General features: G+C 37.6%; 1 protein-coding gene across 2 annotated transcripts in view; it reads right to left on the reverse strand.

Annotated features, from left to right (window-relative positions):
• Nucleotides 1–7,538, reverse strand: part of LOC129246943 (tyrosine-protein phosphatase Lar) — a 263,927-nt gene extending 256,389 nt beyond the window's left edge. For both annotated transcript variants that reach the window (XM_054885703.1, XM_054885702.1), the window contains exon 1: nucleotides 7,367–7,538. In XM_054885703.1, the coding sequence (XP_054741678.1) occupies nucleotides 7,367–7,466 (100 nt within the window). In that variant the 5' untranslated portion in view covers nucleotides 7,467–7,538. The remainder of the gene's footprint in view (nucleotides 1–7,366) is intronic.
• Nucleotides 7,539–15,047: the final 7,509 nt, after the last annotated feature.

A 15,047-nucleotide genomic window follows, 5' to 3' on the forward strand; every position in this document is an offset into this window, starting at 1 on the left:
CTATGGCCCATAGCGCCATGAGGTAGACAAATGGGTAGCTCAAAGTCGCATATTCGGTGAAATGGCTGCAAATTGAGCGAAGTGTTTGAGTAAAAAAAAAAAGTTAATCTTTGTTCAACGCGCAAAGAAAAAGTGGTTTTTGTAATTAAATTCTGGCTTTATGGTTTTAATTGCGAGCGTAGAAAGGTGCGAACGCCTAAAAGTATGAAATGAATTTGGGCAACTTTTTCTTTGCTATTAAGTAGTCATTGAAAATGCAGGGAGTTCAGGGTTTTCTAACATTTTTAACAGAAAAACGGATATGGAAAACAAATTGGTGCGAAAGGATACGTTTGCAAGGAATACGTGAGCAAAATGCCTGGTAGTACGCAATATTTTTCAAAAAACAAAAAAAAAACAAACCAACAAAAACAGCGCTTAATCGACTAACTTACTTAGCTATGCGGGCATAAAATATTTGTATGAGAAGAAAATAGGTTGGCTGCGAAATAATTTATTAGTGAAAAAAGTAGCGATATGCCTAGAAGCGCGCTTTATTAATTTTTAATGCGGTATTGCTGAAACAAGTATTTGTTAATTTTTGTAAAAGAGCGTTTAAATACATCAGTTACTTTCACGTTACTACCTACTAATTATGTAAAAAGAGTTTACTGAAAGACTTAATTGATACAACCTTTTTTAAAGGATAATTTAAATACACGTTTTGCTCTCATCTAGGCAATCAAGTCTGGGGGAAATATTCTTACCTAGCGCTAAGATTAAAATTCTTTAAACGAGCTTAGACACCTGAAAGTATGCTATACATTTCTAATATATAATTCTAATCTAATAAATAAAGTAATATTGCTGGAAAGTATAGATCCTAATACATACTTTTAGGAATTTATTGGAATGTTTGACGAAGCCTTAGTTTAAGAATCTATTCATCCCTAAAGGTATGCTTAAATTTTGTCAAATTAGCTCTGAACCGATTTTGCTGAAGGCATTTTAAAGTAGACAAATGGTTTTAAAACTGGAGACTGAATAATTTATAGAAGTGGAAATTTTCGAATACGAATAGAATTAATATTCGTTCGTACACTCATTTATCAACCCTTTACAGCGAAATTTCTTCATCGTACCGATTTAAATTCCAGTTAAGAAACGGGTTAATAAAGTAATAAAGCCTATCTATTCTTGCCTTACCCTTTTGCTAATCCTTATCCTTCTGCTTGTCCTTATTCTTATTCTTAAACTTTTTTTATTCTTATCCTTATCCTTATCCTTATCCTTATCCTTATCCTTATCCTTATCCTTATCCTTATCCTTATCCTTATCCTTATCCTTATCCTTATCCTTATCCTTATCCTTATCCTTATCCTTATCCTTATCCTTATCCTTATCCTTATCCTTATCCTTATATTTATCTTTATCAATGACCTACTATCGTTGTTTGCATCGAATTTAAAAACGAGTCACTAAAAAGTATGCAATCATAAGTAAGCACCTCGCTTTAAAGCTCTGCTCCAAGTAACTTCCATTTTCTACTTTTCGAATAGGTACATAAAATCACTCGACGCACATAATCCGCAAATACTACAAAATCTTCCAGCCCGCTTAATAATAAACTTGTTATGTGCTTACTCTTGGTTGACATCCAGACAGTTTTAATCTAGGAATAATTAACTACTAAAAGACCACTAGGAAATAGCAGAAGAGTAGAGAGTAGACGTTTTCACCTTACACTATTACCTTTAACAGCGCAGCTCAAAATATGCTACGAATGTATTAAGTTTGCCATGAAAATGTGTGCAACTACACAATAGTCAACAAACCAATAAAAAGATGAAATAGTTTGGGGAGTTAGAAAAATACAGGTGGCTCTTAAGGGGTTAAGGAGTGGCAATCACTCCTACAATTTATGATGAACTACTCTCGAGCGAGTTTCGTGTTGACACTTACTACAGTGACGCTGAGGTGGCAATTAATTTGAAGAAGAGTCCAAGTCACAGGGGCTCGCAATACAAGTAGCAGCTTAAGAAAGGTAAGAAATGAAAAAAACAATAATAATAATACCATAAAATAGAAACTTTGTGTAGCTTGGCGTGCGCAAAACAGGAAGACGGGCTGTGGGTGAGAGTGAGAACGCTGGTCACTTGGCAATCAAAGCAGTTTGTGCTTTTCAACTTCTTAAGCTCATTTGTTGCAATCGTAAGTTTAAAAAAGTTATGAACGCAAAGTCGCATAATAAGGCAAATAGCCAATAAGTATGCTTCGGTTAATGAATAACGTCGGTAATTACAGCTAAACTTCAATTGGATTAACGAAGTAAAGACAAACTTTGTGAATTTGATAATTAAATTTTATATTTTAATTGCGAGTAATGAAAACAATCTTTTAACTTAGACAACTCGCTAACTAGATAATAAGGGAAGAGAAGAGAAAAGAAGCCAATTTCAATAAAAATTCTTACATATATCGAATATGAAAAATGGTTTTTTGTTGAATGCCGTTCCTTAAGCACTCTAGGTTCTTTAAAAATATTTACTTCGATTGTATAGTAAAAAATACACTTATACTCTGAAGTTTCGGTGAAGGGGTTTCAACGACATAAAATTAAATATAACCCATTTTTATTCGTTTGGTGGTAATTCCTGATATTTGCATTAACTCATTCCAAAAATACCACTTTATTACATTTTAACTACTTTGAATTTAATTACAGCCAAGGAAGTCTGTGGAAAATGGAGCAAATAGTTAAAAACACAAAAATATTGCATATCCAAGGCATGTGTGCCAGTAAGTATGCTATAACCATATGTGGAGGAAATGTGGCATAAAAGGTGGTCTAAAAGAAAAATGAAATGTGGCGTTAGTAGAGTTAAAAAAAAAGTTGGCGTCTGCAGTGTTTTTCTTGCAGTCGAACACCAAACTACTCAGCAAACGTTCTAGTTCATAAAATGGTATTTGACTAAAGTGGCCGTACTAGACCGGGAGTGATCCGAATTGTCTAGTTGTAAAATTACCAATTGGAGGTGTAAGCAAAACAAATATTCCTCTATAAACTGGTGTTTGACCGAAGTAGTCGTAGTAGACCAGGAGCGATCCGAATTGCACTAGTTGCAATATGCCCAATTGTAGGTGAAGGCAAAACAAATATTATTCTAAAAACTGGTATTTAACTGAAGTAGCCGTACTAGACCGGGAGTGACACCAATTGTACTAGTTGCAAAATTATCAATTGGAGATGTAAGCAAATGAAATATTCCCCTATAAACTGGTATCGGACAGAAGTAGTCGTAGAAGACCAGGAGTGATCCGAATTGGACTAGTTGCAATATGACCAATTGTAGGTGAAGGCAAAACAAATATTCCTCTATAAACTGGTATTTGACGAAGTATCGTAGTAGACCAGGAGTGATCCGAATTGCACTAGTGGCAATATGACCAATTGTAGGTGAAGGCAAAACAAATATTCCTCTATAAACTGGTATTTGACTGAAGTATCGTAGTAGACCAAGAGTAATCCGAATTGCACTAGTTGGAATATGACCAATTGTAGGTGAAGGCAAAACAAATCTTAAACTATAGACTAGTTTTTAACGAAATAGCCGTACTAGGCCGAGACTAGTCCGAATTTTACTAGTTGCAAGGAACTAATACGAGTATGCCTCTATAAACTGGTATTTCTACAATATATATTATTCTTCTATAAACTATAATATATTTCAAAAAATGAAAAAGCTTCAAACGTTGAGAATGCACAAAGCGAGGATTTGATGAATATAAATGTTGATGGTGACCATCATTTGCCCCTTCTTGTCTATTGTGAAGTAGTTCGGTAACGGGTAAATGCTTAGACATAGGCTGACTGATAAACTGGCTGGCTGAATTATTCATTAACTGGTTGACAATTGACATTTCTTAGGGCATCTTAGCACGAAAAATACCAATTGGCAGCATTGAAAAAAGATAGAAGATGGACTACTTCAGATGCAACGCACACTGGTAGTAAAGCAATCAGTTTAGAACTAGTATGTCTGAGTGCAGTAATGTTATCAAGGCCAGCTAACACAGACCCAACAAAGAATCTATATTGATATATGTGAATTTATAGGGTGTTACATTAAGTTCTGCTATACGGAAAACTGTAAAAAAGTTATTTATTTGAAAAGTTCTGATAGTTTCATTCCAACTAAAAGTATGGACTCAAGATCTATGTGTTTGTATTAGAAGAAAGTATATTTAACTAAAATTATAGTGGTTTTTTTATTAATAAAGAGTTTCAAATTTTTTCAATGGAATTTAATAATTTTTTCAGTTTGTGCCTTTGACTTCTAGTCTCGGAGTAGGCTTTAAAGTTACCCGCGAGGTAGTGCAGCAGATGAGTTATTTACAAAAATCATATTTGTTTTCTGATTTAAAGCGTATTCGGAATTTATCCTATATATTTACATACAGCGACCGCCACCGTTGAATGGGTTAAAGCGTGACTACTATTCGGAAGTATGCGAATTTGAAATCTTTGGTAGGCATGAAAGACAAATTTTTGCTTAGTGACCGCCACACGGTGCTAAATTTCTACCGCCGGTATAGACCATAGAAGCAGTAATTTTGTGCTCGCTATGCCACTTATTCTCATAACACTAACTCTGATAACATTGTGGAACAGTCCACTTTTGGCATTCCCATTTATCACATAACTTTTTTTAAATTATTTTGAAAAAGTGGGGAAAACGCTTGAAATACTTATCTTAGTGAAATATTTTATGTATACATTTATAGCAGAATTTCACGAGGAATATTTTTATAGAATATTTTAATCCAATTCTTCCTTCAAAATAGGGTCACTTTGACACTTTTTTCGAGAAGTTTGAAAAACGATGCATTTGTAAGGTCGCTAGAGGGTTAAAATATTCAAAAAAATTATTTCTCGGAAAATTTCAGTAGGGGTCTTCTCAGACGAAATCTCCATCAAAAGAAGGTAAAAGTATACCAGCAATTGAAATAGCAAAAAGTTCCTCAGTGCAGTTTAAGATATGCCACACTTTTGTTCTTTTTTTCATAGGCATTTGCGTTGCCAATGCACAAAGCTACTACTTGTGGGGTAATGGCATTTTTTGAGCATAAATGCCAAAGGCAGACTGAGGAATCGATGCATAGACGCAGTGGAAAACGATCTTAAAGAATTGAGAATTCGCAACCTCGAAGAAAAGCTCAAGGTCGATCGCTTTAGAGGAGCTTTGTGAAAATTGAATCCCTAGATTTTTTTCGAATTTGGTGTTTTGGGACCAGACTCGTCCCTATCGCAATTACTGTTGGCAATTGGAATTTAAATCACAAATACTGCTGAATTCTGGCGCTGGTGTATAGTACTTTCTACAAATTCTTAGTTATCAGAATTAAGCCTGAGGCTTAGAAAAGAGTTTATCGGTTTCTTGTTCAAAAGGAGGAGGATCTGTTGGTGTTAATAGATGCTGCAAGGTGGTGTGCTGTCTCCATTGCTCTGGTGCATGCTGATCGATCCTCTACTCACCATTTTAAATGGTGCTGGAGTCTACACACAAGCATATACGGACGACGTTGCCTGTTTTATAGCGGGCTCTTCGCTTATGAACATCTGTACAAAAGTACAGAAAACACTGGATATGAATGACACTTGGTGCTGTGCTAATGGGCTATAGGCAAACCCGACCAAGACTGGTATTTTCCTCTTTACCAGAAGGAGGACGCTCGATGGACTCGTTTTGCCTAAGCTAAAAGGAGTCACAATCCAGCTATTCAAAGAGATCAAATATCTTGGAGTAATCTTCGATAGTAAACTTCTTTGGAAGTCACACGTTGAAACAAAGACACCCAAAGCTCTGACAGCCTTCTGGTAGGGCAAATGTGTATTTGGGAAAACGTGGGGTCTTTCTCCTAGACTGCGTTTCAAGCGGATGTGTAAGAAGCGATGAACTTTGTTGTGGAAAACCGATGGAGAGGTAGATCTATATGTTTCTGCAGCGACAGCCAAGCTGCGCTTATGGCCTTAGACAGCCCCCCAACCACATCAGGAATAGTCGAGTCCTGTAAATCTAGGCTGAACTATGTCGGTAGACATAACAGCCTGATGCTAACATGGGTTCCGGGACAAGTGGGTATCGTGGGAAACGAGACCTCTGACTCCTTAGCTAAGAAGGGCTCTGAGGCCAACTTCTTTGGCCCAGAGCCCGTTTTGTCACTCCCTTCTGCGGCCATCAAGGCCACGGTTAGCAAATGGGTTACCACAACCAACAAGCGAGCTTGGCAGGCTGAGAGAGGCTGCAGATGGACTAAACTGATGTTACCTGTCATGTCCGATCAACTGTCGCAAATCCTTCTGTCATTAAGCAGAGGGGAGTGCAGACAGCTGGTTGGACTGATGACGCGCCATTTTCTGTGCGCGAAGCACATGGAAAGGTTGGGCATCTCAGACAGTGTACTCTGCCCAGCTTGTGAAGAGGAGTATGAGACGGCGGACCACTTCCTGTGCGGCTGCCCCGCCTTTGCTCGAATCAGGTTTTAGGTCTTTGGCTCTGCAGTATTAAGAAGCGACCATCTTGGCTCCTTGGCACCACAAGATCTACTCAGATTTCTTCGGAGATCTGGTAAATTTAAAGAAAATTAAAAGGGAATCCAAGTGTAGTCCAATGGACTTAATTAATGTCTGAGTGCTGTACTTGCTAGTTGTCCCGGCAAAAAAAAACTTATTCAGAAAAAGTATCTAAGGAAATTTTTTAAATAAATATGAATAAAAAATGCATTTATAATAATAAACATAATAAATAAGTCTTCAAAAGTTTTTCTTCTGTAATCTGTATATGAAATATATTATTAATGAAGCAAACCAGTCTGACAAACCGAGCGCTTAGGCGAATATGCGATAAATTGCCCCATTACGGGGTTGATATTTTTAAAGAAATTTTCGATTTCGTTAAGGCGTAGTGCCGAGTCAATTTCATCAATACCGCAGCAAAGCATATTTGTCACTTCAAAAATTATTTTCAGATTATTAAAAGGAGTAAGTTTTGGAACATTTGATAAAAAAAAAACTGAAAGGAAAAATCTCATAGCATCAAATTTCAGATTTGTCTTGGCGAATTCACACAGTTTTCGTCCGATATAACGACGGCTATCAATTCAGTGGTGGATTTTCACAATTTTCCGTAGCTTCATTCTCTCCGACTAATGCCCACACACAATAGCTGCCAAACAAAAATGCAGCAAAAGCGTCATACTCAAAATACTCTGTCTCTATGGGAACACCCGCTGCTCTATACATACACATGTAGAACACATACACATTCTTATGTACAAATACATGTGTACACACATATTTACAATATTTAATTCGTCCTGTACTCACCATCTTTTATCGAGTAGCGTGGATTGCTCATATCGACCTTTGTCTGATTCTTAATCCAGTAGATTGTGGGCGTTGGATTACCAATGGCTTTGCATTGCATTACCGCCGTATGACCGACTTCGATTACCCGTGTGCTGGGACCCTGAGTTATTACCGGAAAACCGGGTGGCGTTTTATCACCTGCAATTAAAAAAAACAAACAAAGAAGGAATGAAAAAACGTGAATGACATAAGCATATGCATAAAAAAGAGAAGAGCAGAACAGAGTAGACAGCGTTGAAATATTTCATACTAAATATATTTTTGGTTAAGCCGCATGGACTTAAAAATAAGCTGTAAAGATCTGCCAAAGTGAATGCATTAAAATGTAATATTAACACACTCGCGCTCGCATTCACTCGCACTCGCACACATATATACACAAACATGCGCTTAAAATTTACGCTTAATCCAACATGTGAACGTAACTCTAAAAGCTGCGCCATTAAGGCAGCACAAGAAAGGAGGTGAAAAGCCAGTAAATATGCAACTGTAAAAATATGCTGCAAAAGTGAAAGAGTAAAAATGAAAAGTAAAACAAAAAAAATTACATAAAAAAATTAAAAAAAAAGAAATGGATTCCATGCTTTCGAATATGACTTTTCTACTATGCGCTGGTAGGGTATAATTAAATGAATTTCATGCTCGCATAATGGCTGCATTTCACAGAACCCTCACTCGCATGCGACCGACCACCCAGTAAGCTTCGGCTCCCCTCCATATTGCGCCACATTTCCTTCGACTTTTGTGGAACCCTTTGTGCAGCAGCAACAACATATGTGCACGTTTATAGTCGTAATCGCCTTTGTCGGTGCTGGCGTAGGACATAGTTGCGTGCGAAAAAAACTTCAACACCAAACGGAGGTAATTGTCATAGTTGCTGTCGGGGTTTTTTTTTTCGTTTGTGTGCTTTTGCATATGAAGTAAATTTTTTGCTCTTATGCATATTTATGTATATACCAATTTTTTTGGGTTCGGTAAAAGAACTTTTTAATTTTTTGCACATTTATGTCTTCGGTTCAAAAATATCGGCAGTGAGAAAGGTAGCAGGCAAAGGTGGAAAAACCCAGCCTGGTATTGTTTGGGCGCAAGTTTTGTAGAATTTATAATTTTTCGACATTTATTTCATTTCAGCTTTTATTCATTTATGACAAATGTTAGAGTTGAACACTTGAGACTAATATTAGAAATAATTTTCATGACAACATTCATTTAATTATAACTCACAAAATATTTTTTTAATTGCAATTGCAGTATGAGTTTAGAGTAAGATAAGTTTAAATCCAATAAAATTGAGAAATAATTAAACTCAAACGAATTCTGTTGATCAAAGTGCTGAAATATGGAAATTTCGGCAAAAAATATTAAAATTAATTAATTTGCTAATTAAAATCAATATTAATGAGGGCCAGGTCGAAAATAAAAGAAATTGATAAGAGAGTCTGCCTGTCCTTTAATAATATTAAATTGATTAATGGGCAGTCAGAATTTTTGGACGGAATGTTGTTAAGGGGTTAGGGGTAGTTAGAATTTTCAAAAAATTTAAGTTTTTTTTGTATTTTCTTAAAGTATTTGCATTTTCTTAAAACGAACATGGTACTTTTTACCAGGAAGTACAAGGTCCCGACGTCGAACCTCCCGAAGCTAGGCAACAACGAACTACTTCTCAAAGATCATGCAAGGAACCTCGGAGTAATATTAGACAGTAAATTGCTGTGGGAGCACAATGTTGAGGAGAGGGCGAAAAAGGCCAGTAATGCGTTATACGCATGTAAAAGAATGCTGGGCATTACATGGGGTCTATCACCCTCTCTGATGCATTGGAGCAGTAGTTAGACCGATATTGCTGTATGGGGCCTTAGTATGGGGGACTGCGACAAGACAACTGGCATACTTAATGCCACTGGAAAGGACTCAACGACTCGCTGCTCTGTGCATAACAGGAGCGATGAAAACCACTCCAACGGCGGCGCTGGAAACGATACTCAGCATGCCACCTATTGACCTCATGGCGGAAAACTTGGGAGCGAAATCCGCGAGGAGGCTGGTGGCTGCTGGAGTACTCACCTGCAGAGCCTTCGGACACAGCTCAATGGGAAAGTGAGCTCAGGTTGCACAGACTACATGACTCCGTACTTTAGTTGGGAGTGAAGGTTTCGCACTACAATTGAAGAGGAGGGACTGCACAAAGGCATGAAGCCTGGCCATAGGACTTTTCACATCTACACAGACGGCTCTAAAACTTTAGACGAAGTGGGAGCGAGTATTTACTGCTCAAAACTAGGGATAAGACAGTCTATCAAGCTGTCAGACCACAGCAGTATTTTTCAAGCGGAAGTTTTTGCTGTGGGGAAAGCCGCGGAGCTAGCCTACACACGAGCAAAAAAGAACTCAACAATTAATATATACGTTGACAGTCAAGCAGCAATAAAAGCAATAAGCTCATATTGTATTAAGTCCAAAAATGTTCGACGGAGCAGGGACGCCATAGAAAGGCTAGCCGCAAACAGTAGGCTGCATATCTATTGGGTACCTGGATTTTTTTTAATCAAATTGTCGACGTTTTTCTCGAAAATCCAAAAAAAATTTTCTGAGGCCGCCATATTGTTAATTTTGAAAAAAAGCTGCGAGCAGGCACAAGATTATCTATTAATAAAACTAACTTCTCTTGTTCGATTGATTTTAGATGAGTCTCCGAGGACTTGTGATGATCACCTCAAGGGACTTCTGGAGAAACCACACAAACAGCGATAACTTTTACAATTATAAATTTTTTTTTTAAATTTTTCTAAAGTCAAGTTTATTTTTGTAAAATAAAGCAACAAAAATGATTGAAAATCAACATTTTTTCAGGCCGCTGACTACCCTTAATCCCTTAATACAGTAGAGAGAGTGCACAGCAAAACTAAGAAAAATCTTCCGGACTAACAAAGTAAACACGTTTTTTTCTCGTTCAAAATTAGCTTTATTCATCAACGTAATTTCCAACGCCAGAACAACGCAATCATTCCAGCAGTGCCTCTTTGCTGAATCTACAAGAATGGTCTTCTGTCACACCTATCTTTTTCATGTGATAATTAAGTTTACACTGTCCTGTTAGTAGTTCAGTGTAAAGTTTTATGTCCTTTCTGCTTAGGTTTAGGATTGATTCTGCCTTTATACATTCTGAATCTATGAGTCTTTTCGATTGCTGCATGCCCGATTGGGTTGTTCAGTAATCGATTAGGCCTCGTTGCTCCCGCTCACGTAGAAAGGCACTTCTGAAGCTGTTATTTACCCCGCAGAAGAGTTCAGGACCTATGAAGGGAGTGTTTGCCTCCTTTTTCGTTAAAGCGTCTGCAATTTCATTCCTTTCGTGCCCTTCATATCCCGGAACCCACATCAAGGTAACAAAGTTTCTTGATGCTAGGGTGTTGGGGATTTAAAAAATTCCCAGACCAACCTTGATTGGAATGAGAAGCTATCCATCGATTTTAGAGCTGCTTGATTGTCAGAGAGAATGTTCATATTGGCAACGCACGCGCTTCTTCGTAGACATTCTCTGGTACATAGCTCTAAGGCGTGGACCTCCGTCTGGAAAATGGAAGTGATTTTTCCCATTGCAATTGCTTTCTTTAAATGTGACCCGACAATTCCAGCCCCGGTACTACCGTTTTCCATTTTGTACCCATCAGTAAACCACACCTGTTCGCCTTTTTTTAACAATATTTCATTATTTCTCCACGCTGCGCGGTCACTAATGACCACTTTGAATTTTTTGGAGCATTCTAATTTCCTTTCCATCTTGTCGTGAACTATCAGGCACGGAGGGTTCAGGATTGAACCCAGAATCCTTAATGGAATAGATTAGGAAGCCTTAGTGCTGCACTGATTGCCGTCCCTTTGCCTACAAGATATAGTGGAATGAGTCCAGTGACCATTGCTTAAGGCTACCCGGTGGTCTAGAGCACGAAAATTTCACCTATTTGACAATTTTTTTTTTGCCATTAACAATTTAAAAAACGATGTTTCCACTTTTCGGGCTTATTAGTACGTTTATGGAGCATACAAAAAAATTCTGTTTTTACTTTTGAAACAATATTTATTATTATAAAAATGCCGCTGAAGATGACCCTCTCGAAAAATCGAACCCGGACGGAGTAGATGATTTCGAGACTTCTACTCATCTGAAACACAAAATTCAAGAAGATTCTTTATCAGAAAGAGTTCAGTTATGGTCGTGCAGAATAAATCAAAAAAATGAAAAATTGACAAAATGGCGCACTTTTGGAAAAAAAAGTTCGTAAAATCGGGGTTTTTTCACAAGTTTTTTAGTTTAAAAAATATAGGAAATTATTTAAATAAAATTATGATTCTAGTTCGGACGATAGCGATACATGTTGTGAACAACATATCTAAATTTCAAGTGATTCGGTTGAATAGCTTTTTTGTTTTCATGCCCGCTGTGACGAAAAAAGTCTTTCGAGATAAATGAGTTTAAAGTTTGAGGTACAGGAGCGCGCGGACCACTCTCTACCTAAATAATGGGATGTAGAAGCTAAAATATAGGGAATTTCCGTATGAAAATTTCACAGTATATTCTTAAGGTACTATACTTTCGAAATGTCAAAAAACCAAAAAATTGATTTTTTGAAATTTCTAGACCACCTGGTTCCCTTAAGCCGCTGTGGCCAGGTTCGCATTGCTCCCGATACGCTCAGACAGGCCTTTCTGTTTACCTTGTTAAGTGTTACCTGAGTCTTTATTAGTTCTTCTGAGTCACTAACATCATATGTGACTCTATTGACTACTGCCCTCGTCTTTTAGAAAGGATTGCTTTTACTTTTCCCTCTGGAATTCTACGTCATTCGGAATTCTTTAAAAGTGCTTTTTCTAGCAGTAGTTGCGGTGGCAGCTTTCCCATATCTAGAACTTATGCTGAACTTTACTTAGTCTTCAATTCTTTAGATTTTGATTGCAAACAAGACCGTTTCTAGCTAAATATTTACGTATTTTTTCTCTGCGCCTCATCACTCTCATTACATCTTAGCTGAGATATTTTATTTGTATCCTCATTTTAAGATTGATCCACATTGAGAATTCTGTTAGTCTGTAAGAATTTTCTACTTCAAGGCTTGAAATAAATACAAGTAAATACATGTGTCAAGTCTGCAAGATTCTTGTAATCAAAAAATACAACTCCAACAACAACGTTGCTGTAATAACCACTTAACATAACATTAAGTGCCGACTGAAGAATTATGTTTTATACGTTTTTTGCACACTCATGCATACATATGTATGGGTGTCTAGCTGGCAACCGCGTGCTGTGGCTAAAAACAAAACACAACAAAAACAAATCGTATAAAATTATGCGTAGGGCCATTTGTTAGGGGGTGTCTATATATACACACATACACACATAAGTATATATATAAGTATATGCACGTATGGGTGTGTGTATTCGGTTGAGCTTTTGCCGCCGATTGCCTTTTTCGCGGCTGCTCTTTTTTTTGCCTCTTTCACGTTGACAAGCTGTTATGTGTCTACGGGTCTGTACGCTCGTCTGGTTGTTGTTGCGGGGGTGCTACGCGCAAAATTTTAATTTCACGCCAGACACATTGCCGCTGCTAAAATAGCGAGTTCATGCGAAAACCAACACAAGCTCAAAACAATCACATACCGATACATTTGAAAATTTATGCATGTGCATGTATGTATGTGTGTGGCGTAGAGATCGCTATAATAACAAAAACTAATGCTGCCTCGTTGTTGTTGTTGTTATATGCACTCTCCAGGCACTTGTATTTTAAACGAGAGTGTTAGCAGACATATATCTAGGAATGTACGCCTTTTCGATTTTCTCGATACCGAAATATTCGCGATCCCGTTACTACAATCCTGGAATCTCCTGATTAGTCCTGAGCGCTGTTTTGATATAAAAATGTGGCTTCTGCTTCCATTTCATAGGCCTCGTAAGAAATTACAAATCACGGAATTTTCGGGATCTCCTTGTTAATTTACGGGATCTCCTTGATAAATCCCGGGATCACCTGATTAGTCCCGAGTGCTGTTTTGATATAAAAAATGAGGGTTTCTGCCTTCATTTCATATGTCTCGGAAGAAATTACAAATCTCGGATTTTTGGGGTCCCGTTATGACAATACCGAAATCCCTGTATTAGTCCCGGGTGCATTTTTTCATAAAAATGTGGCTTCTGCCTCCATTTCATAGGCCTCGCTAGAAATTACAAGTGCTGGGATATTCAGGATCCTGTTATTACAATCCCGGAATCCCCTCATTAGTCCCGGTTGCTGTTATGGTATAAAGATAGGGTTTCTGCCTCCATTTCATATATCTCGTGAGAAATTATAAGCCCCGGAAACCCCGTGAATGTAGACAAAATATCTTGAGTTTTCGCACACTTCAAACCGACCGAAATCTGCGGACTTCGTGTTGACGGGATGGCTTTCTCTAATATGCACATACATACACATACACACACACTCACATCCTTCTTATCCCTAACAAGGGGAAAGCAACAAAAACCCACCGACAACAAGTTAACAACACTGAAGGATTTAATTGGAAAATGTAAATGAGCTGCATCTCCACTGCTGTCACCGTAGACGTCAGTCTGCAGCTGTTGCCGCCAACGATACTCACACAACTTCCCATCACCACTACCGCTGCTATCCTAACCACTCTGTGCCCATTGCTTTGCGCTGAGCCTTGTCAAGTGGTTAAACGCGAGCGTTTTTACCGTGAGCTGCGAAGTTTTTTGCGCTAAAGCGGCGCATTTATGCAGTTGCGTTTAGACAAATCTACGCAAGTGTGTATGTATGGGTGTAAATGCATAAAAACCAGCATATTCACTTATGTAAGAGCATATACGCCCTGATGTATGCAGTATAGATTTAGATGTTGTTTGTTACGGCGATGAATTTTGCTTTTTTCTGAATTGATTTTGTTTTATGTTCTTTTCCGTGAACTTTTTATGCGTAAATATGCTTTGGTATGCTTTTGAAATTATCATAAATGGCTTTTAGCGTGTCTTCCTTTTTAATGTAAATTTACTTGTCCGTTCTTAGAGTTCTAGCGCATGTTGACTAGTTTTAAAAGGCGTTAGAAGAGATTTGTAAGGGCTTTTAAGGCTTTAATAAAACTGTCTTATAACTCCAAGAATATTTCTTTAATGGTGAGAATCACAGCAAATATTTTAGGATTTTTGATTTAAAAATATGCATCTGAAATGCTTGGTTCTTCATAGGGAGTACTTATATGCGTTTATGGCTGATGTTCTAAGAGCAAGGCAGACATTACCGCCACCCAAGAGAAGGATGAAGGATGGGACAAATCTCATTTTGTAACATGAACTAAAAAGCTGCCATGTAAAGGAATGCAAATTTGGTGCCGTATTTTTTGTGTGAGAGAGGTCTGCGGTGCTGGTAGTGCGGATAAAATCGAGAAAAGTTTATGCTTGAAATTGAAAGAAAAAATGATGGTAATTCCCTATACCTAAATTACTAAAGTTCCAAAACATTATTGTGAATGAGCGAATGTGAAGTGATCTAAGTATTTGAGAATGGACGTGAATTTTAAACTAATTTAGTTTTAAACATATACCAATACTTAGAGCAGCCTGTACATTCTAAACATCGCG

The sequence above is a fragment of the Anastrepha obliqua genome, chromosome 5, assembly GCF_027943255.1.
Source record: "Anastrepha obliqua isolate idAnaObli1 chromosome 5, idAnaObli1_1.0, whole genome shotgun sequence".
Classification (NCBI taxonomy): Eukaryota; Metazoa; Arthropoda; class Insecta; order Diptera; family Tephritidae; genus Anastrepha; species Anastrepha obliqua.